Raw genomic sequence first — 26366 nt, forward strand, 5'->3', positions numbered from 1 at the left:
AGGTCCCCAGGCAAGTGGCTGTGAGCGATATTTTCTGCTCTTCTCCTTGTAATGAGAGCCCTTCTGGGCTCTCAGTCTCACCCCACCTTCGTTCCTGGTAGCAGGGGAGACCCACCCCGTGCCTTGGTACTCCCTACCAGGCTTGGTATGGCTGCTTCTTTGTTCCTTTGTTTTTGAGACCTGTTCTTTTAATCCAAAGTTGGTTTTTCACGCTGATTGTTTCTAAAGTAATTTGTAATCCAGTTTGGTGGTGTGAGCTGGGAGTCTGTGCATCTGCCTACTCTGCTGCCATCTTGGTTCTCAACGCACATTTTTAAAATGTGTTTTAAGGAGTTTGTATAATGGATACGGTTTTCTTGCTCATAGCATAAATGGATTTCCCCACTTGGGCGCAGCTCTGAATGTATGAATTTCCCTCTGATGCAGGTTGCTGAAGGAGATGGGCTGGCAAGAGGACAGCGAGAATGACGAGACCTGTGCCCCCCTGACTGAGGACGAGATGAGGGAGTTCCAGGTCATCAGCGAGCAGGTGCGAGCTCATTTCACACTGCCCCTCCTTAATCAGCATGGTGGGCTTTAACAAAGCATTTGTGGGGGTTGGGGGGGTATCACAAGTTTTATGTAGAAATTTATTGGTATCCTATTATGAGTCAGAATTGCCTTTGTTTTATGTCTTCATAGTTTACTTTTTGAAAAAGTTTTAGGAAATGCTTGATAGAGTATCAGAATGTTGAAATAATTTTTCCAAATTACAGTTTTTTAAAATAGTTAAGGCCATTCAGAAGTAATTTTCTGTAGACATGCTAAAAGTTTTAAGTGTTTTGAATGAAATTGTGTATGTGTGAGAGTGACAGAGAGAGAGAGAGAGAGAGAGACAGAAACCAGAGACAGAAGGACAGATAGGGACAGACAGACAGGAGGGGAGAAAAATGAAAAGCATCAATTCTTCGTTGCAGCACCTTAGTTGTTTGTTGGTTGCTTTCTCATATGTGCCTTGACCAGGAGGCCTATAGCAGAGCTGGTGACCCCTTGCTCAAGCCAGCGACCTTGGGTTCAAGTCAGCAACTATGGGGTCATGTCTATGATCCCATGCTCAAGCCAGCAACCCCATCTTCAAGCTGGTGACCTTGGGGTTTCAAACCTGAGTCTTCTACATTCCAGTCTGATACTCTATACACTGCGCCACCACCTGGTCAGGCTTCAGTGAAATCTTGAGGAAATTAGTTATATTAGCTTCATAATAAAATAGATACAATTACCCTAAATAAAAAAACTTAAGGGTGAATTTTATACTTTTTTCACAGCACTTAGACGTTTGTGGCAAAATGCACATAATGTGGATGTTCCCATTGAGTCATTGTTACATGTACTGCTCTGCTTACTGGCGTTAGTTCCCTCACATGGCTTCATGCTTCATTGCCATCTGCCTCTGAAACTCCCCATCTCATTTTCACTCCCCCAGCCCCTGGAACTCACTGGTCTGCTCTCTGTCGGTTGCTCTAGGTGCCTTGTGTACATGAAATCATCCAGTATTTGTTCTGTTGGTACTGGCTTCTCTTAGTGTTGTGTCCTCAAGGTTCTCCTACAATAGCATGTGTCAGAATTGTCTTTTATAGTCTGAATATTGTGTCCACCACATTCTGTTTATTCATGTATTTGTGATGAACGTATGTAGGTTGCTTCGACCACTTGACTGGACTACTGTGAGTAATGATGCTGTGAATGTGGGTTTACAAACACTTGGAGTCCCTGTTTTCAGTTCTTCAGAGATATACCGACAGGTGGAATCCCTGGATTATTTGATCATCTGTTTTTATCTTTTTCAGGAACCGCCCATGTGTTTTCTTTAGGAGCTGTACCATTTTGCATTCCCACCAGTGGTGCTCAAGAGTTTTTCTTTTTTGGGGGGACAGGATCCTTTCTGATAGGTTTGAGGTGGTGTCTTATTGTTCTTTTTGTTCATTTCCCCATTTTTAGTACTGGTGAGTGTCTTTTCCTGTGTTAGGGCTGTTTGTGTGTCTCTGGAGACATGTCTACTCACGTTCTTTGCCCCCTTTTTATAATCAGGTTTTTTGAGTTGTGTCACTTCTTTGTGTATTCTGGATGCTAGTCTCTTATCAGATAAATGGTTTGTAAATATTTCTCTTATTTTGTAGGTTGACTTTTCACTGTTGTGTCCTTTGATGCACGGAAGTTTCAAATGTTGATAATAGCCCATTCTTTTTCTTTTGTTGCTTGTGCTCTTGATATCATATTCAAGACATCATAGGAATGTGAAGTGGTCCCTTGTACACGAGGAACACAGGTGTATAGTGTGAAGCAGCACACTCTGGAAGAGGGATTTCGAAGACTTATGTCTGGATGGTTCATCAGTTGGTTTGGTTATAGTCAGCAGTAGGGGACGGAGAGTGAGGGCCTACAGGAGAGAAGTGGCTGCAAAAATCACATTAAACTGGATGTTCTTGGGGGTGATACAGGCATTTAGAGAAATCAGATAAAGATTTAAAATAGGTTCATACCAAAATCTTCCACAATCAATTTCAAGCTCTGGAAAGATTTGGTGGCATTGGGCCACATGTCGTGTGAAACAGCACTAAACTTTGGGGGGGGGGGAGGCAGTACCTTTAAAAGAGGAATCAGGATGTGTTTTTAAGCATCACAGTGGCTGAGGAACTTCAGAGATGGTGCGTGGCTTTTGTTTTTCTCTGAAGCTGGTGAGGGCATTTGTTCACAGTAAAAGAAGGAGTTTAGGTTTTAGAATTTAGGTAGAAGAGGAAATCTGTGGAGAGGAGAGAATTTAGTGGGGAGAAGGAAAAGGGGGAGCTGAGATCCTCCCTCTTCTAGCTTTTAAGATCTGTGACAGATGGGTTAGCTGTGATGTGAGTGGCCCCTTGGGTTTGAATCCTACCCTAACCCTCAATTAAGAAATCCCTCTAGAATAGGACACCTATAAACAATTCCAAGCATTGTTATTATATAGCTGAATTTGGTCTTACAGAAGATTATATTTAGAGATTTTGATGAAAATGACCAGTGTCAAGCAGTTTTGTGAAGTGTAAAAAGCTGGAGTTATTAGTATGTACATTATTAATTTAGCTTTGTGTCCTTAAATTTGGGTCTACCCTTGTGCACCTCCCACCCCAAACAGGTGATTTTTGAACCCAGTTCTTACCATATTAACCTTTTAGTTCTAATTTCTCATTTTCAGAAATAGAAACTAATTTTTTCTTGTATCTATCTCTGTGGTTAAGCAAAAGTCTATTTTTTAAAAGAAACTTTATTTAAAAAATCAAATATAACGGGGTGACATTGGTCGATAACAGTACATAGGTTCCAGGTGAACATCTCTATAGCACTTGAACTGTTGATTGTGTTGTGTGCTCATCACCCAAAGTCTGATCATTTTCCGTCACTGTATATTTGTCCCTCTTTACTCCCCTCCCCCTGGTAACCACTTGTCTATGTCCGTGAATCTCAGTTTTATATCCAACCTATGTGTGAAATCATACAGTTTGTAGCTTTTACTGATTTACTTACTTCACTCAGTATAATGTTCTCAGGGTCCACCATGTTGTCGTAAATGACACTTATCATTTCTTCTGGCTGAGTAGTATTCCATTGGATAATGTATCACATCTTCTTTATATCCAATCATCCTTCGAGGGACACTTTTGTTGCTTCCATGTCTTGGCCACTGTGAATAATGCTGTGATGAATATGGGGGTGCCTGTATCTTTTATGTGCCAATGTTTTCAGGTTTTTTGGGTAATACCCAGTGGAGGGATTGCTGGGTCATACGGTAATTCTATTCTTAGTTTTTTGAGGAACCATCGTACTGATTTGCGTAATGTTTGTACCAGTTGACATTCTCACCAGCTGTAAATATGGGGTCCCAAAAGGCTGTATTTGATTTGCTATTTTTGCACACCTTCCTTTATTCATACCATTCTTTTCAGCACCACACACTGGAGTAGTTTGTGCTCTGCAGAGTGAATGGAGCAGGCTCTAGGTGTGTCAGTAGCCCAGGTGGGGGATCAATCAAACAAGCAGCTGAGGTGTGTGTTGCTGGTTCTGTTCTGGGCAGCGCTGGGGCTGCTGTGTGCCATTCCCACAGTGTCCTGGTGGGTGGTGACCGTGTTTTTCCTGGGAAATACTTGTTGGGTCAGTTGGATCACTGACCTGTCTTGAACTAGTTTTTCAGATGTGGTGTCATAATCTGGACTTTCAGGGTCAGGTACATTTTATTAATTTTAATATGTGGTTAATTATTATCATGTTACTACTCATTTGATAGTAACTCTGGGAGGATAGTCCGTTTAATTTTTGTGTTTGTCATTTTAGTTACAGAAGAATGGTCTGAGGAAGAACGGTATTTTGAAAAATGGCCTGGTCTGTGACTTCAAGTTTGGACCCTGGAAAAACAGCACTTTCCGGCCCGCCGTGGAGACGGACGACACGGAGACGAGCAGCAGCGACACGTCAGACGACGACGACGTGTGAGGCCGCGCCAGGTGGCCTGGAGACGGAGGACTATAATTTATGTAGTCAGTACCCCATTAGAAGATGATTTCTGGGGGACTTCAGTATGAAGAAACCAAGAATGTTGTGTTGGGCTGTGTTGACCATTATTTCTTTGTAAATGGATGTTGTAGAAACGAGGACTTGGGTTGATCAACATGACTTCCTTCATCACTGCAGCATTTCTCTGACTAGCAATGTGACGATGTAACAAATGAGATTTTCTCATTTAATAATAAAAATTGTGTAATGTTTTGCAAAGCTTCTGTCTTAAAATGTCGAGGTCTTAAGAAAACAGGCAGCTTACACTGTTTTGCTTGCAGAGTCCTCTCTCTTGTGCAGTGGGGACCTCCAGTCCACTGTGTGCGCCCTTCCCTCCAAAGAGGACAATGTAGCATGTGGGCTAAAACTGGAGCAAAGTGCACTAAACCATTAATTTCCCAATCTCAGCTGTTGTACTAGTCACCTTCTAAAACATGAGTTGCTCTTTAGCCATTCGTAGTTCCGAAAATATTACAGGAGAGACTTGCTGCTCTTTCCTCCCAATTTCAGGAGGTGATTTTCAAGAGCTTTATCTGGGATTGTTGTCAGACCAGGATTTTCAGAGTTGATGGAAAAGAGTTGTTGTGGGAAACTTATTTTGATAAATTATTACACATACAGGAAACTGATCTCACTGACTGGATCTGTCCACAACATGGAAATAAACTGGATTTTCAGAACACGGTCGTTCTCTGGAGTGGTCAAGGCATTGGTCTCCCAACACAGTGTGCGTTATTCACCTACCTCAATCGAAACAGCTACACTTTGCTAAAGATGGCGATCGCGTTCAGAGTGCAGGAAAATGAGCATGGGAAAAATAGCCTCTACTATTGGCGGCCTAACGCATTCATTGAATGAGTGAATGCCGAGCGGTCCCTTTAGCTCTAGAACGGCGTCTGCATCACCACTGCTCAGGAGAGCGTGTTGGCTCCGTGTGGTTGCGTGTTGAATTTTCTGGTTTCTTCGCCCACCTTGGCTTTAGCTTCTTCCCATTCCCATATTTAAAAGTGTTCTGACTGTGACTGTCTAGATTGTATGTCCGGCTGAGCTAGCTAGTCCTCAGGGTGTATTTTAAAATCTGTGTTCTCAGAAGACGTCTTTGTTTTTTGCTGGTTCCACCGAGTGCCCTGCCCTGACTCTCCAGGGTTTTATACCCGAAGCCTGGTGTGTGTTCACACTGAGCAGTGGGGGCGAGGGGCATGGGGGGGGTGTTAAAACAGGAACAGCAGTTTCCTTCCCCAGACTGTAGGAGGATGAGTTAGCATGCCAACAAAGTAGTCAACACCTTAAAGTGATCTTTGACAAATAGGCCTTGATTATATAATGTGCCTCAAGTCCACCTGCTCACCTACACTAGAAGGTGGTGTCCCCACCAGAGAGCCCAGCCATGCTTTGACAGAGCACTCTGCCCGTCACATGCTGACTATATCTGGCGCCTGCAGACGGCACCACGTGCTTAACAGTCACGAGCCCTGCCAGATGCCAACTGTACTTGCCTGCACCGGAGAGAAGGGGCCAGGAAATGCGGTTTCTATGTAGAATTTACTTAGTCGGTTTTCTCAGCAGCTTTCAGGAAATTTTTTAGTTTCTAAATTTTATTCCTGGCCTCTTCTGCCTTACATTCAGGTACATCTTGGCCTCAGTTCCCGTGTGTCAGCAATTGGTGGTGTGTATGTGGTGCACCCACGCATCGTGATGTGTGGAGCGCCGTTTGTGAGCACGCATGTGAGTTACGGCGCCCTGGCTGCTCTCCGTGTCAGAGGGCAGCGTGGGGCTTGCTCACCGAGGGGGTGGCAGGACACCATCGTTTTAACTTGGTGCCTGAGGAATGGGCCAGCCGGGCAAGAATTTGGGCCACATGGTTCAGGAGGAAGCTCACATGGACAGAAACTAGTTAAATTGTTCATTGAGGGGGAACATGCTGAATTCAGGAATAGGCTGTGGGGCTCTGGGGAGAAAGTCATTTTGGTTACTTTAAAAAAATCAGTGTTCTTGGCAGCAAGTTTCTTCTTTTCCACAAACCACTGTACTGAGGTATAAATTCACGTCAGCTACACGTTTAAAGCATGTTGTTTGGTGAGCTTGACCTATGAAGCATCACTGCAGTCAAAGTAGTGACCGTGTCTGTCTCCCCAGTAAGGTGGTGGTTGACCCCCTGTAACCGTCCGTCTTACCTCTCCCTCCCTGCCTCCCTCAACGGGTGTGTTTTTTTTTTTTTATGGGGGGGGGGATTGACTTTTTCCTTCTTTTTCTGGGTATGGACTGTGTGAGCAAAATGCTCATAGTACTAGGTTCAAAATAGCATTTTTCTGCCCTGGCTGGATAGCTTGATTGGTTGCATCGTCTTGAGTCCTGAAGTGCGGAGGTTGCCGGTTTCATCCCCACCTAGGGCACATATAGGAACAGCTAGATGTTCCTGTCTGTCTGTCTCTGTCCTCCTTCCTCTCTCTGAAATCAATAAAAAAAAAAATCCAGAGCTTCCTGGCTGGGGTTGCTCAGTGGGTTAGAGCGTTGTCCTGATACTATGCCAGGGTTGTGGGTTAAAAGAAAAAAAAGCACTTCCAAAATTGTATTCTCTTAATTGTATTAAGGATTAGAATAATTTTTATTTTCATAAATATATTTTTGTTAAAGTTGAACTGTAGACATGTTAACTTTTAAAAATAATCAGATTGATTGGATAATATCAGATTTATGTTAACAATTAAAATGTAGTGTTTTGAAGGGCCTGGTACCTACACAAATACTTTTAGTGCCTTGTGATCGTGTTTCTGTGTGCTGTTGGAATATGATGATCTAAACAGCTTATACTCAGGAATGTGTCATGAATTCCTTGATTTTGACACCCTACTAGTGTCACATGAGGCTCAACCTCACAGGTCCTTAGTGCTCCATAGTCCTACTCATAAGCTTTATTAAAATGTGTTTTTGTTAGGATTTAGAGTACTGGATTAGAAAAGGCACATGCTTGTGAAAATTTTTCTTTAAAGTGAGATTTTTATTTTGGCTTACAAGAGAAATTTAGAGATATATTGCGAGGGCTTTCAGATAACAGGATATCACTCGCTGAGAACTGGATACTGGGACTTCTTTAGAGCAGGTATGTGTCTGTCTGGAGGTTCTTTCATAATGGTTACGTGGTAGTTAGGGAGGGGTGGGCAGGGCGTGTCGGGCACTAACAAAACTCAGAGCTCCCAGGTGCTGCATGCAGGGGGATTGTGTGGAGCTGTGATTGTGTGAGTGTGTAATTACAGGCATGGGGGCGCATGGACCTAAGAAGTTTGTGGTTAAGAACTTGGGAGTATGTAAAGCAGTGATGACTCAGCTTCGTGGTTGTGAATTTTTGTGTGCCCGGGAGACATGCACTTACTTGGGACCTTTATTTTGTCCTGTAGATGGACTATCCTTCCCTGTATTGTTTTTGTTTTGTGGAAACTGAGTCTGGTGCCGCGACAGGAGTTGATCAGTCACTGGGTGTCCTGGAAAGACTGTGAGCCTTGTAGCCATTCCCACTCTGGTCTGCCCGTTGGTGTCTCTGGAGAGCTTCCAGAGTGAGGATTCTAATATGGGGACTCTGGTGGGGCAGGCACAGCTGGGGCGGAAGCCTGGCTGGCCCTTGGCGGGCTGAGACCTTAACCTTGGGACCCAGGCTCGCTGGATCTCCATACCTGTGCTGCAGTTCCCGTTGAGTACAGGGCGGTCACGGGGAGCCCTGGGGTGAGTCCTGGCGCAGCTGCACTGTGGGCGCTAACAGGAGTGACGGCGGCCAGCATGTCAGTCGGGGCTGCGGGAGCATGTCGGCCGTGTGGCTCCAACGTTGGGCGCCGTTGTAAGTGGGTCTCTGGTACGCCGGGTGCGGAGCCTCTGCTCGGGGCCTCACAGGGAGCGGAGACGGACTCGCCACCTCCGCCTTTTGGGTATTCGGCATTGTGCTCAGGAGTGCACTAAGCTTGATAATCCGCTTTTAACTTGGAAGGGAGGGGGGCTCACCGGTTTTCTGAAATGGAATCACAACTTGAACGGTGAGTCCCACTCTTGTGAACTGATCACGAAGAAGGTAGGTTCCGAGCTTCCAGATCTTTCAGTAGCACCGTCCCCAGCAGCCACAGCATGCCATGGTGTTGGCGGGAGCAGCACTTCTGAGCTGCAGCTGGACTGCCACCATCGCCATTTCTCTCAAGGTGCATTCTTTCTGGGGTGCTGGCGGTGGACACAGGTGGACACGGAGTTGTGAGGAGAGGGAGAGCCGCCTCAGCTCCCACCCTCACTCAGTGACCATTTCCAAGGAAGAGCCTTGTCTCCCTTTGGTGCCAGCGGGTCTCTTCATGATGGAGAAGCTTGCAGCACAGAGTGAGTCATCCTCTGTTCTGAACATGAGCTGAGAACTGAAGCACCTCCTCCCCCAGCCAAGGGAGTGTGATGGGACAGGTGCTGGGAGCACGCACGGGTCCAGGGTCTGGTGCTGGCAGATGGGTCACAGGTGTCAGTGTCCCGGCCCGGCCCATCCCGTCGGGGTCCTGGGGCTGCCAGTGAAGGCTGATGGATGCTCGTGGGATGAGGCCTAGTTAATGGCTCGGCTTGGGTGGCAGGAAGCAGGTATGCAGGTGGATCTCAGTTGTGATGCTTTGGGCTGACGGCTGCAGGGGAGAAAGGGTGTAGGGAAGAGCTCAGGCTGAGGGGAGAGGAGGCCCAGCAGGGTGTTGAGTCGGAACCAGAAACTGGGTGCGGGCACACCTTCCCCAGGTACTGCAGCTGCGTCCTGGGCCAGGCAAGCCATCCCAGAAGGTCCACGGGAGCTCGATCCCGTAGGAGAATTGGGACAGTGCACCCTGCCGCACCAGGCTGGAGGCAGGCTGACACAAAGGGGGACACTGGACTGCGGTGGCTCTAATGCCTGGTGGCTTTATTCAACATGCATTTGTTGCACATTCTGGAGACTGGAAAGTCTGAGATTGAGGTGTCATAGGGCTGGCACCTTCCTGGCCCCGTCTTCACTTTGGTGGTTTTTAGCAACCCCTGTGCCCTGGGTTTGTGGCAATGTAACTCTAATCTCTGCCTCCAGCTTCACGTGGCTGTTTTCTTATAAGGACACATTAGATAAGGGCCTGACCTAGTCTGGCCCTATTTAGCTAATTATATCTGCAGAGATCTATTTCCGTAATGTGACATTCTCTGGTCCAGGGAGGACAGGAATTTGGGGGGCACATATTCAGCTCGATACAGTGTTTCTTTAATCTCCTTATACGCGTCATCAAACTCTGGTCTCAAAGTGATGCTGAGTAGCTCTAAAAGCTATTGGAGAGTGTGTGGCTGCCTAAGGCGCAGTAGGTGAGGTCTACACATCTGCAAGGTGCCCAGCTTCTGGAGGGCAGGTCCTCCCTCCCTGAGTTAGAAACTCTTGGGCGTGGGTTTCTTTCAGCGTCTCTGCAGGTGGTGGTGTGGCTGTGAGCCGGGGAAAGAGGAGTCACCTACCTGTTCTTTTTAAATTTTAAAAAATTGATCTAGAGAGAGAGAAGAGAGAGAGAAACATCGATTTGTTGTCCCACTCATCCATGCATTCATTAGTTGATTCTTGTATGCGCCCTGACTGGGGACCGAACCCACAACCTTGGTGTATTGAGGTGATGCTCCAACAAGCTGAATTACCTGCCCAGGACTCTCACCTTTGTATTTTTTTTTTTTGCAAGAGTGAGGGGGGTGGGACAGATAGGGACAGACAGGAAGGGAGAGAGATGAGAAGCATCAACCCTTAGTCGCAGCACCTTAGTTGTTCATTGATTGCTTTCTCATATGTGCCTTGACCGGGGCGGGGGGGGGGGGGGTCTACAGCAGAACAAGTGACCCCTTGCTCAATTGACAGCAACCTTGGGCTCAAGCCAGCGACCTTTGGTCACCTATCTATTCTTAAACTTAAGAAAAGACTGAAGTTTTAGTATAAAATCTTTAAGTTATAAAATATTATATAAAAGTAAAAAATCTAGAAAAGTGTTCAGAAAGTCAAAACTATTGTGAGACACAACACAGCATATTGACGGCGTTCCCACAGAGATTCCTGGTGCAGAGCCGGCAGGGGTGATTGTACATGTTGCTGAAGGACCAGGAGGAGTACAGAGAACGATTGGTCAACCTCTGAGAACACATGGATTTATAACCCACCAACCACCTTGAAAATGTCCTGAAAAGCACAACAGAAACACCTTGTGTTCGCGGAGCACAGACATCACTGGTCCTTCAGCATCTGGACAACTCCACCATACATGCCTGTGAACTCAAGGGACAAACACATGTCCTATCACAATGGAAATCCTCAGGCACGCTTAGGACCAGGCCCTCCTCAGAGAACCGCTGTCCCGGCTGCATTAGCTGTGTGTATCCCTAACGCCAGCCTTCCTTTCAAAACATGCACTGTCCCCAGGAGGGCGCAGCCACTGCCCCCAGCCGGGAGCTCGCTTATAAGCAGTGATCATGTTTTGCTGACCTGTGTACCTCACAACAGCTCTGTGTCCATAAAATGTTAACAACGCTCGATAAATGTCCACCAGAGAGATTGGAGGAGCTCTTTACCTCAGAAAACATGATGACATCATTTTTACATCTTTGGTGCCCTCAGTTGGCATAATACTGCAAAGCCACTTAGAAAAGATGCTGCAGGTATCATTTTAAAATCTTGAGCCTGAGTTGGGTTTTGGTGGCTCGTTCTATGTGTTGATAAGACTTTTCTTCCACCCTACGGTATCTGGCAAACGTCAAGCCAATTATCTGGATGGAGCCCACCCCCGTGCCCCATTCTGCATTGACACGGAAAGAATTTGTTCTGCAGTTTCTCACTAGGTACCAAGAGGACCGATTTCTTATCTCCTGTTGCTAAGAGGGCTCAAGGTCGATGACTCCTGGGAGGTAGGATTGGATGACGATGGAGAGATGATTATCTTCACATTAACTTTTAATTACTGGAGTAGTTAACGAACCCATGTGTTTGTAAACTGGCCCCTTTGGGCGTCACCCTGCTATCTGCTGAGTGTGGGGCCTTCCTAATATTTTCTGTGTTTACACGGTTATTGATGAATGTGGAGAGACTGATAGTGTTAAAAATATTCTGTGTGATCACTGTGTGGAGCTTCCTATAGTACACATTTCCCTCCATGGTAGTTTTTGGATATACATCCATGGTAGCACATATAAGCTACTTTCTTTTAAACTTCTGAGGAGAACGTCACAGCTTAAGTCAACAATTTTCAACCTTTTCGATCTCATGGCATACAGAAACTAATTATCAGCAGTCTGTGGCACTCCAAAAAATAGATTGTATTTTTTGCTGACCTGACCAAAAAAAAAAAAAAAAAAAAAAAAAAAAAGTATAATTTTGATTCATTCACACTGGACGGTTATTGTTGTGTTTGTTGTCACTTTTTGACAATCTCAGGGAAAAGAGGTCAGACTAAATAGATAGTGCATGTTTTAGAAATTCTTGCGGCACATAGATTGAACATTGCTGAAGTAAATAATTGATATCATCTGTCTAGAGTGTCCCCAGTTTTTAGCTGTTACAAATAGAGCCACAGTGGCCCCTCTTGTGGTCCTGTTTTTCTAGGACAGTCACCAAGTAGTAAAATTGCTGGGTCATAGGGTATGCAATTAAAAAAAAAGTTTTACAGTACATTCTGTGGCATTTTATTTAAAAGATACCGTGCCCATTAAAAAATAGTAATTATTGTTTAAAGCAAGCATGCGTTCCTTAGATGATCAAGAATAAAGTCTGTAAAAGGACCTTCCCTGCCTGTTGGTCCTCTAGCTATATGCATGAGGCCGGGTGGATTTTTAGCTGTCTTTCACAGGGACATCTGAAATGGAAACATTTTAACATGAGATAAAACTTCTCAGCCAGTAGCTTACCTGAGTCTTAGCTTAAAACTTGAATCTTCTTTTGCATGTGTATCTCACACTCACCCGCAGAGGGCGCCAAAGAGCTTCCATGATTTGATCCTCTTCCCTTGACCAGGGTCCGTAGCTTCCTCAGACAAATTTTAATTTATATACAGAATAACATGCATCTTGTTAAAAAATCCTACCAAAACACGGACATGGAAAACCTTTTTTTTTGTGTGTATAAAAACACAAACTGGTACTCCTCCCCTCTATTCTCCCCAGGGGCAACCATTTTTAACTCCTCTATTTTTCTTGCTTTAGGAAAGAAAATCATGCAATTTTTTTAAAAAGGTTTTTTATTAGTTTTAGAGAGAAAGGAAGGGAGAGCAAGAGAGAGCGAGAGAGAGACATTGATCTGTTGTTCCACTTACCTATGCACTTATTGGTTGATTCTTGTATGTATGTGCCCTGACCAAGGATCAAACTTGCAACTCTGGAGCATTGGGCTGACGCTCTGACTGACCTTCCTGGACAGGGGCCAAATCATGCATCTTTTTAATCATACAACAATAAAGCGCAGATGTGAGAAGGACAGGAGGATGTGTCCCCTCCCAGCTGCCTCCCGCCCCCTCCCGGTCTCTTCCGTGGCGGGGACCAAAGGCGCAGTCTGTCCTGTAGGCGACCTGCCAGAGGTCTGGTTTGCTGTGTCTTTTCACACATACACTAATTCCAGAACAGCAATGCGTTCACACGGTTCAAACTTCATCTTTCAGCACGAACTCGGAGGAAGGTCTGCTCAGCTTGTTTTGGGAACCACAGGAGTCATCGCTCAGGTGGAGAATCACCTCATCTGTAAACTGGCCCTGTTGGAGCCAAGTAAACAGTGACTGTTACACTTCTGGTGTGTGCTCCTTGGGGGACCCCCACCTCGCAACGCAGAACGAACATGTTTCTGCCCCAAGCACTTGCCGTACATGTGATGAGAAGACCCTGGCCTTCGATTTAACTTCATTGTGACCTCATTGCATTGTTGCTGTGACACTTTTCTTTGGACCAATTGTGGGGAAAGGAAAAGAACTCCAATTAAAGGTTTGTTAAATGTTTTTCTTTTTTTTTAAATACAAGAAATGGTCACTAGGGGGCAGCAAACTCCCGTTTCAATGGGGGTGGGGGTGGGGGTGGTCTTCAGACAATTCAGAGAAAGGCATGTTTTCCTGAATGTGGGACGTTTGTTAAGTATCTTCTGAAAACGACTTCTTGAGATCAGAGCTTCTCTTGCCCAAAGACAAGGACACACCGCCTGCAAAGAAGCGACCCGAGTTTTGATCTCTTACATCTTGAGGGCTGAGGGATGGGAGATGTCCTCCTTGAGTCCCTGAGTTAACACAAGGTCTGCTGAGACCCCCCTACATACACACACGGGTGACAGGACCCTGGGAGACCCAGTCAGGTGTGTGTGCTCAGGCGGACCACCCTGAGGCCCTGCTCTGTCCTGAGGGACATTCTGTGTAGCCAACGTGCAGACTGCGTTTGGCTAGAGATTTTATCCTAAATCCCCCAAGTCTGCTTCCTCTGCTAACCCAGGATAACTTCCTAACTAGAACTTTCCATTCATGCGGGCTGACGTGCGGCGTTTTGATTGTCCAGGCGGCTCGTGGAGTTTCCAGTGAGGACCCCTGGGGCCTCAGCACACATGACATTTTCCGTTCAGAGGTGGGTGGTGGTGTTGCCCTCCCAGGACCAGTGTTACCTTGAGCAGGTCCCATAACCTGTACCTCCTCACTTGTACAGTAAAGGGGGTTGCCGGACGTGCACTTCCGAGTGTGACCTGAAGCATGTGGGTCCCCAAGCCCCGTCCCTGGCTGGAGCCTGGTATGTGTGTGTGGATGGTGGGCCATGAGGGACAAGGGGGACTCAACTCACTGCAGGTGCCCCTGGCTCACTGCCCAGGGCGTGAACACCTGGGCTGGAACATTACGGGGGGCTCCTTCCAACTGACATTCATCTACTCACTCAGCAGAAACATGTGGATATAAAGGTCTCTGTGAGGCCCTTTTGAATTGAGACTCAGTCAAAACACTGCCCAGAACATTCTGTGGACAGTGACATACACACATTATCCTAATATTAGTACAGCGATCACACTTGGTTAGGTTACAGCACTACCATTTTCCCAATCTCAGTGTCTCAATCGTAGCTGACAAAATGGAACCTCAGGGGACACCAGAGCCAGGACGTGAGTGACAGTCCATCCACACGAAGAGAATCTGAAGCCCTTAGTGCCGGAGGCCACCAGCGGGCGAAGTGTGGAGAGGTTCTTCATCTTGTCCATTGTTACTTTACCACGAGGGTTGTAGAACCTCTGCTCTTCGTTGCTGGGCAGCAGATTAGGATTAAAAGAAGTTTTGTGTGAAAAGCACCTTGTAAATTATAAAAAAAAAGCACTTGTGGGTGTCCCCTCATCTGTGACCCGGGTGTGGGGGGAGTTTCCTCTCTCTCTTTCACTCTCCACAAACCACAGTGACTCAGCCTCAGCCCACGCCAAAGCTCCCTCTCTCCCCACCCCGTGTCCATCTGATCGACCCCAAATGGACCCCGCGGTCCCAGGTGCCTCCGCTGAACCTTCTCCATTGCTGCTGTTTATGGCCTCTGTAAATGTTAGGCTTGTGGTGAACTGTGGCTTCAGAGCTATAAAAGCTCCATCCTTGTTTATTTACGTGGGCTTTCCAAGGGCACACAGCTGGGGAGCTGGGGAAGTGCTGACCTCAGCAGTCCTGCACCTCCCTCTCACCCCTCCCCAGGGAGAGTGGGCCCTGTCCCCACGTCTAAGCCTTTCTTGTTTCAGAGATCATGGGACCTTTCCTTCCCAGGCTCCAAGTGGGTACCCTGGTGCATGGTGTCCTGTGTTACTGGCGGCAGGACAAGCACTGTGTTCATTGGGACAGGAACTGGGGATCGGATGGAGCAGTGGGTCAGATCCCCGGAGACTGCGGTTGTTACTGGGGAACGTGGTCTTGTCTTCATCTCCTCAGCGCCTCCCTCCAGGGGTAAGGGGAGGCACCAGCTGACCTTGTTCAGGGCCCCTGGTCATGCTAACATTCTAATGCAGGACGCAGACACCCACTTTCTTCCTTGTTCCAGGAGGCTACTACTGTAGGGGAAGGTTGTGGAACCACCAGAGAACTGAAGCAAGGCCAGCCCTGCGCTCCTGCACCTCTGACTCCCTGGTCCTACGTCTTCTCAGTGGGCCAGTGGCCCTTCCAGGACATGTGCTCTGCCATGGACAGCGACTCCCCGCTGAAGCCAGATGGGGGCCAGGGCCCTGCCCTGCGCCGGAGCGAGGTGGCCTCTGAGCTTTGGGACCTGGCCCCTCACACACTCAGTGGTAAACTAGTCCATCCTATACCGATACTTGATGAAAAAGAGTCTTTATCCCCTGTAAAAAGTAAAACTACTAAAGTCCAACACAAACACTGTTAAAAAAAAAAAAAGATCCATTTTTAACAGAGATCATATTACTGTCCCATTTCTATCAGATTTTGGAAATTTACTTTTCTATTGCTCCCTGAAGCGGTCCGGTGACAAACCGTCCTCCTCTGGGGACAGGTGTGTGTGGCCCACACTGTCCCCCCCCCCCCCCCACCACCATGGGAAGCCCTGCTCCGCATGATGTGGAGAGCAGGGCTCTCCTGCTCAGCACAGGGGACTGTGGGGGTGATGATTTGAGCCCCGGCCGCCTCACCTGGAGACAGGACAGGGAATGGCCGTGCCCACCCACCTCTGGCGTTGCCGTGAAGGAGACTTGGTCAGGGCACGTAGCCCCCTTCCAACAGGACTTGGTTGCCATCATTCCAGTGGGAGCCAAATGTTGTCAGTCCCCATCGAGAGTCAGCGACTTAACCTTGAGCTGGTTGGGTCGCCGGACAGCGGCCAAGCCGGGGACCCCTGCGTCCTGCTTGGCCCACTGGACACGACGAGCCTTCCTGCTCTCATGAGAGTCAGGTGAGGGGAACTGTTGGAACTGCCAACATGTCAGGTCTTTTCTTTTTCTGATTTTTTACAGTTTTCCTGTTGTTTTGCTTGGAAAGTCAGGATCAACGAAGCTGATGTGTTTATCTCCTTTATTCCTGGTTAGTTTCTCTTTCTAGTTAAAATAAACCCAGACCTGAGGCTCACAGGACAGCTCACAGGGGGATGTTTAGATGTAAAATAAACTGTTTTGTCAAAACCAAAAACAGCAAGAACCCGTGTAATCCGGGAATATTTTCCTCGAGGACCCTACATTTTCTCTGGACTGAGACTACACTCTTTTTCTCAATTAGTATAGATATCTGGTTTCCGGTGACATTTTCAGTTTGGACACAATCTAGGGGCAGGGGACATATTAGTGAGATGTTTCAAACAAAGGAATCATTCTTGTCACGTCATTAGCCTAGTGCAGTGGTCCCCAACCTTTTTTGGGTCACGGACCGGTTTAATGTCAGAAAATATTTTCACGGACCGGCCTTTAGGGTGGGACGGATAAATGTATCACGTGATCGAGACAAGCGTGAAGAGTGAGTCTTAGATGGATGTAACAGAGGGAATCTGGTCATTTTAAAAAAATAAAACATCGTTCAGACTTAAATATAAATAAAGCGGAAATAATGTAAGTTATTTATTCTTTCTCTGCGGACTGGTACCAAATGGCCCACGGACCGGTACCGGTCCGTGGCCCGGGGGTTGGTTGGGGACCACTGGCCTAGTGCACTAAAATGTGTGACACAAACACCCTAAAACAGGCCATTTGACTGGATCCCCCAGGGCTCGGCTTGGCCTTAAATTACAACGAGAAGCATCTGCATAGATGGCGAGTCCTTTCCCTCCACCGGGTGCCCTGTCAGCCGCGGCCTGGCTTTGTTGGAGGAGGGGTTCTGACTGGTGCACAGAACAGAGCTGTGTGGTGTCTGTGTTGAAATGTCCCATTTATTCCTGGGGGGGGGGCAGGTGAACAATAGGACTTGGGCCGTGTCTGGTGGACACGGACAGCCAATGAACCACAGGGAATAACCCCTTGAGCTACTTCTCGGGTCCCCCTTCCTCCTGGGGGGGGACTGCAAGGTCTCACCTGCTCACCAGGAGCCAGGGGAATGGTGAGAAGTCGCGCTTCCCGGATAGTGTGTTGACACGCAGCAGCATGGCTGCTGCCTGTACCCCTGCCCCACACGGCTGTGGGAAAATGGCTGAGAGATTACACTGCAGCCTTGAGACAAGTCTTTGGTGTGGACAAGCTACTACGATTGTTTATAGCAGGGGTCCCCAAACTTTTTACACAGGAGGCCAGTTCACTGTCCCTCAGACCGTTGGAGGGCCGGACTATAAAAAAAACTATGAACAAATCCCTATGCACACTGCACATATCTTATTTTAAAGTAAAAAAAACAAAACGGGAACAAATACAATATTTAAAATAAAGAACAAGTAAATTTAAATCAACAAACTGACCAGTATTTCAATGGGAACTATGCTCCTCTCGCTGACCACCAATGAAAGAGGTGCACCTTCCGGAAGTGCGGTGGGGGCCGGATAAACGGCCTTAGGGGGACGCATGCGGCCCGCGGGCCGTAGTTTGGGGACCCCTGGTTTATAGGAAGCAGCTGATCCCTAGAGCCATTTTCCTACATGCCTAGGGGCATCGGTCGTCATCTTTCTCTGCACCTGAATCTACTGTAGACTAATTTGACCCAGGCTCTGCTAATCTGCTTGATGAGCAAAGAGACCAATAAATACGATGAGGCTGCTGAGATCTGGGCTCTCAGTCCCAGAGGCTGGGAGTCCCCTGGACCCATCTTTTCTGTATGTTGTGTCTTGTATGTGTTTTTCTTAAGTCCTGCAGCACCTTCCCTTCGTGCACGCCCCCTGCTGAGCTGGTCCTGATTCCTCACAGTCCTGGCTAAGCAAGCACCCGCTGTGTTCCTGATGCACTCGGTGGCCGCACGGCCGGCTCTGCCACTGTCTGTGGTCCTTCTGTGGTCCTTCCCAGGGGCCAGTCCATCAGCCTCTGCTGACTGGCCCCTGCCTGGAGTCCAGCCCTGAGCCCTGGGGTCTCACTCAGGGATGGGGACAGTGCTGGTGGTCCGCTTGTGTCTCCCCCTCATGCATAGCCCCTTAAATGCCTCAGACGGACTCCTTCACATCGGCTCCCCCAGAAACTTTCCCCTAAATTAGAAGGTTTCTTTTCGAATAATGTAGTTACGAGCTGCTCTTGTGGCTAGAAGGAAGGAAAGGCTGAAACGTCGGAAGGGTTTCAGATGTGTTGGTGGACAAAGTGCTTCTCTGAAACGGGTCCGTGTACTTGGTCTGGCTCGCGTCCCTCCCCCAGGACCAGCCACTGAGTGGCCCACGTAGGCGCATGTCGAGGTGCCCACAACAGTGACCAGGATGGAACAGCAAACAGCACAGTCAGGGCGAGTGTCTTCTCTCCTCCCCTCCTGGTCTTGCGCGACACGCTGTGTCCTTTGTGTGTCTCTCTGCTCTGTCCACACTCCACGCCTGCACCCTGTGCGTCACGCTGCGTGTTCCGACCCCTCTTCCAGTTCTCTCTCCCTCTGACGCTTCCTGAGGTCCGCTGGGAAACCGGCACAGGCACGCCCCATGTCACAGTGGTTCGCAGATGTTGCCTTTCTACAAGTTAGAGGCAAGAGCTTCCACCAGCGAGGGGCTTACCGTGCGCTGAGACGCGCTTCGTCGCCGGCTGGGAACTGAACCTGCGGCATCTCTGAGGTACGCCTGTCCTTGGCTCTGAATTTCAGAAGTTCCTAGGTCTTTAAGTTCTGGGATTACAACTCGTTTCCTTCTCATATCTGTGATATCGTCGTGTCCTTTTCCAATTCCTTGCTTAAATAGTTTACTCTGCTTTCCTCTCATGGAGCCCATGGATTGTAGCCGTTCCACAGTCTGTGCCTGGCAGTGCCCTCACCTGGGCTACCTGGGCGTCACTCTGCTGTGTGCGATGGTTGTCCTTCCTAGTGTCCTGTGTCCCGGAGGCCTGGGTGTGTGTGTGTGTGTGTGTGTGTGTGTGTGGAGGGGGACAGTATATTTGAAAGTGTTAATTGTAGAAATAACTCAAGGTCTAGGATGATTTCTTTCTCCGGAGAGGATTTCTTGTTGTTTCTCCTGGTGCCTGGAGGGAGGTACCCCAGGGTCATACCCATCTCACCGCTGGGCTTGAAACTGTGGCCGCCCTGTGATGTGCGGACCAAACCACCCTCCCCAGAGCTCAGCTGGACTGCAGGCAAAGCATGTTTCCTGGAAACATGCACAGTGCATCTGTGTAATCATTTTTTAAAAAATTGTTGAGAGAGAGAGAGAAAGGCAGGGGGAGGAGCAGGAAGCAACTACTCCTAGTTGCTTCTTGTAAGTGCTTTGACTGAGCAAGCCCAGGGCTTTGAACCGGCAACCTCAGCATTCCAGGTCGACACTTTATCTGCTGAGCCAACCACAGGTCAGGCATTTTAAACCTTCTTGCATGTGTTGGCGCACTGGCTTCCAACGCAAGTGTGCAAGAGAATTTAGGAGACTCGTCACAGTGCACGCTACCGCCTACCACACATCCCCCCACCCCCCGGCAGAGTTTCTGATCCAGGTCTGGGCTGGAGCCTGAGAATTGGCATTCCTCAGCACTTTCCCTGTGATGCTGCTGGTTTGGGGACCACCCTGAGAACCCTCCGTCACCCTACTCTCTTGAGGATGGAGACTGACTCCTCCCTTGGGCCTCCCCACAGCTGGGAGTGCAGGGCACCTGTGGGTCATGCTCACCGACCAACTGAGTTTCAGAGGCGGTGGTGGTGGTGCTATGCTTGCTAGAAAGCAGGTGTTAAATGCAATCGAACAAGATGCATTAAATGCAATTGAACAAATGCAGAGACGAGAGCACCAGACCAGGAAAAGCAGCAGGATAAATCACAAGATGCTCAGAGGGAGGAGGAGCCTCAGATCCTGAAGCGGGTGCTTCCAGTGGTCTGAGCGAAGGCCCCTGCTGTTGACTGTCCCCAGCTGTTGGGCAGGGGAGGACTGCCCACAGGGCAGGGGGGAAAACAGGCCAAACCTTTCTTGGCCTCTTGCTGGTCTTCCTCTGTGCTCTTCCCTCTGAGGCCGGGCGTCCTCCTGTGGGTGGGAGCTAGTAAAGTGACTGCTCATTAGAGTGTGATGACTGAAGGGCATTTCAGTTCGAGTCAATTAAGTTCAACAAGTGAGTGACAGCTGCCACCCGCCCAGTGTCTCTGGCTGCTGGAGGCAGAGAAGACTCCACACTGCGTGTGTCCTTCGCTTCCGATGGGAGGTGCCTGCCGGGCCCTGCGGCAGGACCGGCGGGGCTGAGAGTGAGGGACTTCACTGTGCACGTCTTCCTCCACACGGGGACAGAGAGAGGACCCTGAGAATCACGGGAACTGTGCGAAGGAGAATGCAGGGTCCCCCTGTCTTACCAGGGGTGTGGGAGCAAGAAGGGGCCATTTAGCTCCATGTAATCAGGTTGTGGGGTGGGGGCTCCCAGTGACCTTCCAGCAAGCGACTCGGGAGATGGTGGTTGGGTTGTGTCTTGAAGCCGGAAGAAGGAGGAGCTCTTGCCTCTGAATGATCCTCCAGGTGGAGCTCGGTGCTGTGAGCCCTCGGAGAGCGTGGGGAGGAAACCGAACTGTACGGCTCTCGGCAGCCACCTGGAGACCCTCTGTGCTTCCTGAGCATTTATCGCTCGTCAGGGCAGCAAAGTCACTTGGCTGTCCACTAGTCCTTGTTTCAAAAACAGAAAAAGAAATGCAGCTTATCTGATTTGCTCAGAGCTTAAAACCGAACAGAAGCAACTCGCCCTTCACCCCCTCCCCTCCCCTCCCCAGGGTTTCTATCTCTCCCTCTCAGTAAAATAAAGTCAAGCTGATTCTGGGATGAGGTTGTAATGAGGTCATTCCCAGACCAGATGTGGAGCCCACTACCCTCATTGGACAGCCTGTAACACGCAGACCAAGCTGACGTCCTTGCATTGGAGCACAGGGGCCCCCCTGAGGGTCGCCTCCCCTCACCTGGCTCATGTCACTTAACGCAGTGTCCTCAGGGGTCACCCACATTGTGATAGGTCAGACTTTCCCTCCTTTTTAAGGCTGACGGGACAGACGTTTGTAAGGAACCCGCAGAGCAGCCCTCACGGGCTAGGCACTCAGAGGGCACTTTGGGAACACTCATTGGATGCTTTTGAAATCTTTCTGAACGTCTTCTAGGTACCTGTGTGTGTCCAAGCGTCAGTAGTCGGGGCCGACAGTGTGGCCTGTGGCCATTTATGGTGGATGATGGTGGTGACTGTCTGAGGATGCTCAGAGCTCCTGATGTTCTGCAGAAGGTCTCCTCCTTCCCTTGCTGGCGTTTCTAAGAAAAACTTTCTCTGCAAACTGTGAGTGGTGACCGCAACCCAGGTGGGGCGTGGTTCTGCCCTCCCCCAAGGGACACCATACGCGTTTTTGATTGTCACAGCTTCAGGGAGGCTGTCGGCACCCCTGGGGTGGAGGCCTGGGAGGCAGCAAAAGCTCCAACTACGTGTGCACAGGACGGCCCCACAAGAAAGGATGGTCTTGCTCCAGTGTGAGTCGTGCCAATCCAGAGGCAGAACTCAGAGGGTCATCCTGTCTGTGCAGGTCTGGTCAACAGAGACCTTCCAGTGATCACACTTGCTGACGGTTCTTCCCTTTGAGAAGGGCTGGGATAGGCACACAGGACGACGTCCATTTATATCAGATGCTCCGAGTGGATACAAAGGATCACATCCACAGTGTCCTTCTGGCCCAAACACCATCTGTTGAATCACAAAGGCCACCACACAGCTGCTGACATCCAGGGGGCCCAGTGCCGGCCCTGCCGTGGGAGCCCAGGCCCAGAAGGTTCCACGCCAGCATAAACAGGATAATCCCCCTCAGCTGCGGTGCTGTTTACCTGAAACCTGCTAGAGTAAACGAGGTTGTTGAGGTTAAGTCACTCAGCCGCCCGTCACCCAGCCTCTTCCCTGTGCTGAGATGCGGCCAGTGCCTGGGCACGCAGCAGGGACACAGTGACTGGGATTGCCGAGTGCCGAGGAGCAAGCTGATTTGTTGGGGACAGATGTGCTCTCTGATGAAAGGAGCTAACTTAACAGCCAGAGAAGCAAGTTGGGGGAGGTGGGGGGGGTCCCCAAGGGCGGGACGGACGCAGCCTGGGGCTCCGGCCTCCGCGGGGAACCTGTGACTCGGGGACCCCGCTGGGGCTGAGATGTGGGGGGTTGGGTTTTATTTCTGTCCCATCTGTGGAAGAAATATCATTTAATAAAAGTCATGTTAGACTGTTGCCTGTTGTCATGTTAGAATTCCCGCCCAGAGAGGAGCAGGGATAGAGGTCCCAGTAGTGAGACAAAGAGGCCGGGGCTGTCCTCGTTGCGGCCACAGGCGTCTCCTTTCGATTGTGTGGCTGCACGCCAGCCCCACACGGACTGTGTCTCTCCCCGTCGTTGCTCGGCCAGAATGCCTGCCAGGGTGGGAATGCCTCACGGGGGGTGTGAGGGCGTCTGGAGAGGGGCGGGTTCAGCTCCATCTTCTCCCTGATTTCCTCGTCTCTCCTGCTCCATCTGTCGTGTGGAAGTTATTGATGTCCTCAAGGCATGATTAGGAGCCCGCACCCCAGATTAGACCCCACGGGTTCAAACCCTGGCTCTGCCACTTGTGTAGGTGTGTTCCCAGATGCTCCACCTGTCCCTTTCCTCGTCTGTGAACCACGGAGGACAAAGCGTGTCGCTGCCTTACCTGCTCGTGCCAATCTGGATGACTTCGTGTTTGTCAAGCACAAAGAACAGGTCCAGACTAATGGTGAAACCTGTATTTGCTCAGGAGATAGAAGGACATTTGAAAACCTGAATGGGAAGCTGAATTCATGCAGTAGATTGCACCCGACCAGACTTTAGAGTCAGGGGTGAAATCTTTACAGGGAACGGGTGTCATTAACGTGAAACTGCATTTACCCATCAGCCCCAGCCTCCCCGGGGCTGGTTTTATCCGACTGCCAGGGGTTCTGTGCTCTCAGAGTCCCATGCTCTCCCGAGCCGTGGACACAGATGTCCTGGAAAGTGTCAGGTGGCTTCCTCAGGTCAGCACATGACCAAGCTGTCTTCTCACACCCGGCTGGTACTAGGCTGGGCATAGCCTGGTGCTCTGACACAGGTGCCCACAGAACATGGGGGGAAGGGACAGGGTGGAGCAGGGGTGTGGCTAAGACCCCCAGTGGTGGCAGAATCAGGGGCCACAGATGGGGATGTCACATGGTCATCTGTGACTGGAGAGACCAGGGCTGACCTCTTCAGTGGAGAAAGGGGACTTGGGGAGGGGCATGTTCTCCGTGGAAGTCATCAGACACCCCGTTCTCCTCCCTCATCCTGCAGGCTCCCAATTCTCCCTCTCAGGCTCACTCCTCTCAGGAAAGTCCTCACTCCTCCCTCAAAGAAACAAAGTCCCGCCTGGTTCCCTACAGCGAGCCCGCAGCTGACGAGCGTGTTGGCACAACAGAGCTTTGTTCTCCTTAGGTGGGCAGTGGGCCAGGGGCCAGTGGGCCTGGGCATGGCCACAGCAGGAGGACTGGCATCCCTGTCTGTCCATCCCTGGCTGTCCTCGGCCTTCTTGCTCTGGAGCCCCCTCCAGGGCATCACAGCAATGGCCTGGCGGCTTTGAAGAAAACAAACAGGATGACTCGGAGAACAATTCCACACAGGCAGCTTTCTGACCCCTTGAGTCCTGAGAAAGGTTCGTTGGCACAGAGTGCAAACGTTCACAGTTCCTGGGGTCTGTGTGCCAGCGGCTTCAGAATCGGAGAGAGGCCTGTGGACATGCAACAGCACGCAGCCGTCTGTGGAGTGTGGTTTCCTGCCTTCTGTGTTTTCCAAGTTTCCTGCGGCCGGTGTCCGTGGGATTTCAGTGGAGACCGCCAAGTTGTGGTGGTGGTGGGGGCAGAGTAGAAGTGAGACTGACCACCAGGCTGGGATCCATCCCACCCTTAGCTCCTCCTGCCTGGCATTTCTGAGGAGAAGCCAGGGAAGGTGGTTCTGGGGAGAAGAAGCCTGTGTGAGCCGCCTGGGTTTGCCCACCTGCTGGGCAGAGATGGGCCTGCATTCTGAGGACCAGGAGCCTGGCCGCCCGTCTCAACTGTCCGCTTCCCACTCTGTGGAGACCCCATCAGAACTGAGCGCTTCCCAGACGGACCGCGCAGCTCACACACCTGCCTGCGGCAGCCCCGGGTGGCCACAGTGCGAGGGGCAGGGCGGACCAGTCGTCCTGCTGCCGGCCGCCCCGGGCAGTTGCCAGCGGTTAGCAGGGTGCTCTACATCGGACAGCTGCTGGGGCTGAACTGTGTTCCTGAATCCAACACTGGAGTCCTAGCCCCAGCACCTAGGAATCTGATTTTATTTAGAAATAAGGTCCTTGCAGGTGTCATAAGTTAGGACGAAGTCGTCAGGATAGGCCGTAACTCAGCACAACTGATGTCCTTATAAGAAGGGGAAATTTGGGGACAGTCACATGCACCCTGTGAACCAGAAGACAGAGATCGGGGATGATGTGTCTTCAAGAAATAACCCAAGGCTGGGGTCCAACATCAGAAGCTAGGTGAGAGGTGTGGGTTGTCCCTCACCGTCCCCTGGGGGAAACCAGCCTACTGACACCTTGGTCTCAGACTTCCCTACCTAGGGGCCGGGTAGGGAGACACTATGTTCTGGTGGATGAAGCGCTTACTGTGTGACACTTGTCATCGCCGCCTAGGAACCTCATCCAGGCACTCACGGGGAGCTTTGGATCCCCGGGAAGGAAACAGTCACCACGTTAGGGTTAATTGGCCCCACACTGTCCTCTGACCCTGGGTTTGGCTTTTGCCAATGCCGTTTTGTTCAGTGACCCTCGGTCTGGCTCTGCTCTGGATCCCCTGGACCCCTCCAGTAGAAACATCCCTGCTGCTTGAGGGCGTGGGGACCAAGAATGCCACTTTTTGTTTGAATCTGCGTGGAGCACATGCATGATGGCCCATGGACCTTCCGGGCCAGCGGCGTTGCAGATGTAGAGGCGGGAGGGACACGCTGTTTGTTACACTTCCTGCTCAAATTCAGCACGAGCTTCTCTCCAGCGCCTTCTGAATGCATCCCCTGAACACTGGATAATGGATCATGTGTAGTAATGTCAGTAACACAGAAGTAATAAAAAAAGGTCATGATTTTTACTAATACAAATATTTATTAAATGACATAGTACAAGAGATAGAATATAGAATAAAAAGCATAACACCAGGGAACTTGGATTTGGCAAAAATTTATTGAAGACTTATAATGTGCCAGGAAATGTGTTGGTGTGTGTGTGTGTGTGTGTGTGTGTGTGTGTGTGTGTGAGAGAGAGAGAGAGAGAGAGAGAGAGAGAGAGAGAGAGATTAGATCTATTTGGAGCACTTATCCTGTATTATTGAAGAAGAATAATTTACATGAGTGTCATGAAAAGTCATTTAAGAGTTTGAAGGGAAGCACATGGGATGTAATTATGTGCTGGAGAGAGAGAGATGGAGAGGCATTAAACATTTTATTTTCAGATGGTCTAATCCCTGAATAATGTTTTCAAGGTCAAGACCCAAACTTGGCTTTGGAATAATTGGCCTATTGCCTGGAGTCAGGGGTTTGGCTTTTAGAGACAAAATGCCCTAATCAGAAACAGCATTCAGGAAGACTTTATTCTGCCCCGAGCCTTCCCTCCGCTCAGAGCTCGTCTAAGGGATGAATAGAGGGTTCTGTATGGAAAGTGTGTTTGTAGCGGGCGGTGCCCACACTCCTTTCCCCGTGAAAGATGAAGAGGAAGTTGTCTGAGTTACAGTCAGAGGGATGTGGGTTAGAATTCCCAGTGGCAAGCAGAAAGAAATGCGGGTAA

General features: G+C 49.5%; 1 protein-coding gene across 5 annotated transcripts in view; it reads left to right on the forward strand.

Moving 5' to 3' along the window:
- GPBP1 (GC-rich promoter binding protein 1) overlaps positions 1–4779 on the forward strand; it is a 94864-nt gene extending 90085 nt beyond the window's left edge. For all 5 annotated transcript variants that reach the window (XM_066241035.1, XM_066241015.1, XM_066241056.1 and 2 more), the window contains 2 exons: positions 427–529; positions 4342–4779. In XM_066241035.1, the coding sequence (XP_066097132.1) occupies positions 427–529; positions 4342–4500 (262 nt within the window). In that variant the 3' untranslated portion in view covers positions 4501–4779. The remainder of the gene's footprint in view (positions 1–426; positions 530–4341) is intronic.
- Positions 4780–26366: the final 21587 nt, after the last annotated feature.

Source organism: Saccopteryx bilineata, chromosome 1 (genome assembly GCF_036850765.1).
Source record: "Saccopteryx bilineata isolate mSacBil1 chromosome 1, mSacBil1_pri_phased_curated, whole genome shotgun sequence".
NCBI classification, from domain to species: Eukaryota; Metazoa; Chordata; class Mammalia; order Chiroptera; family Emballonuridae; genus Saccopteryx; species Saccopteryx bilineata.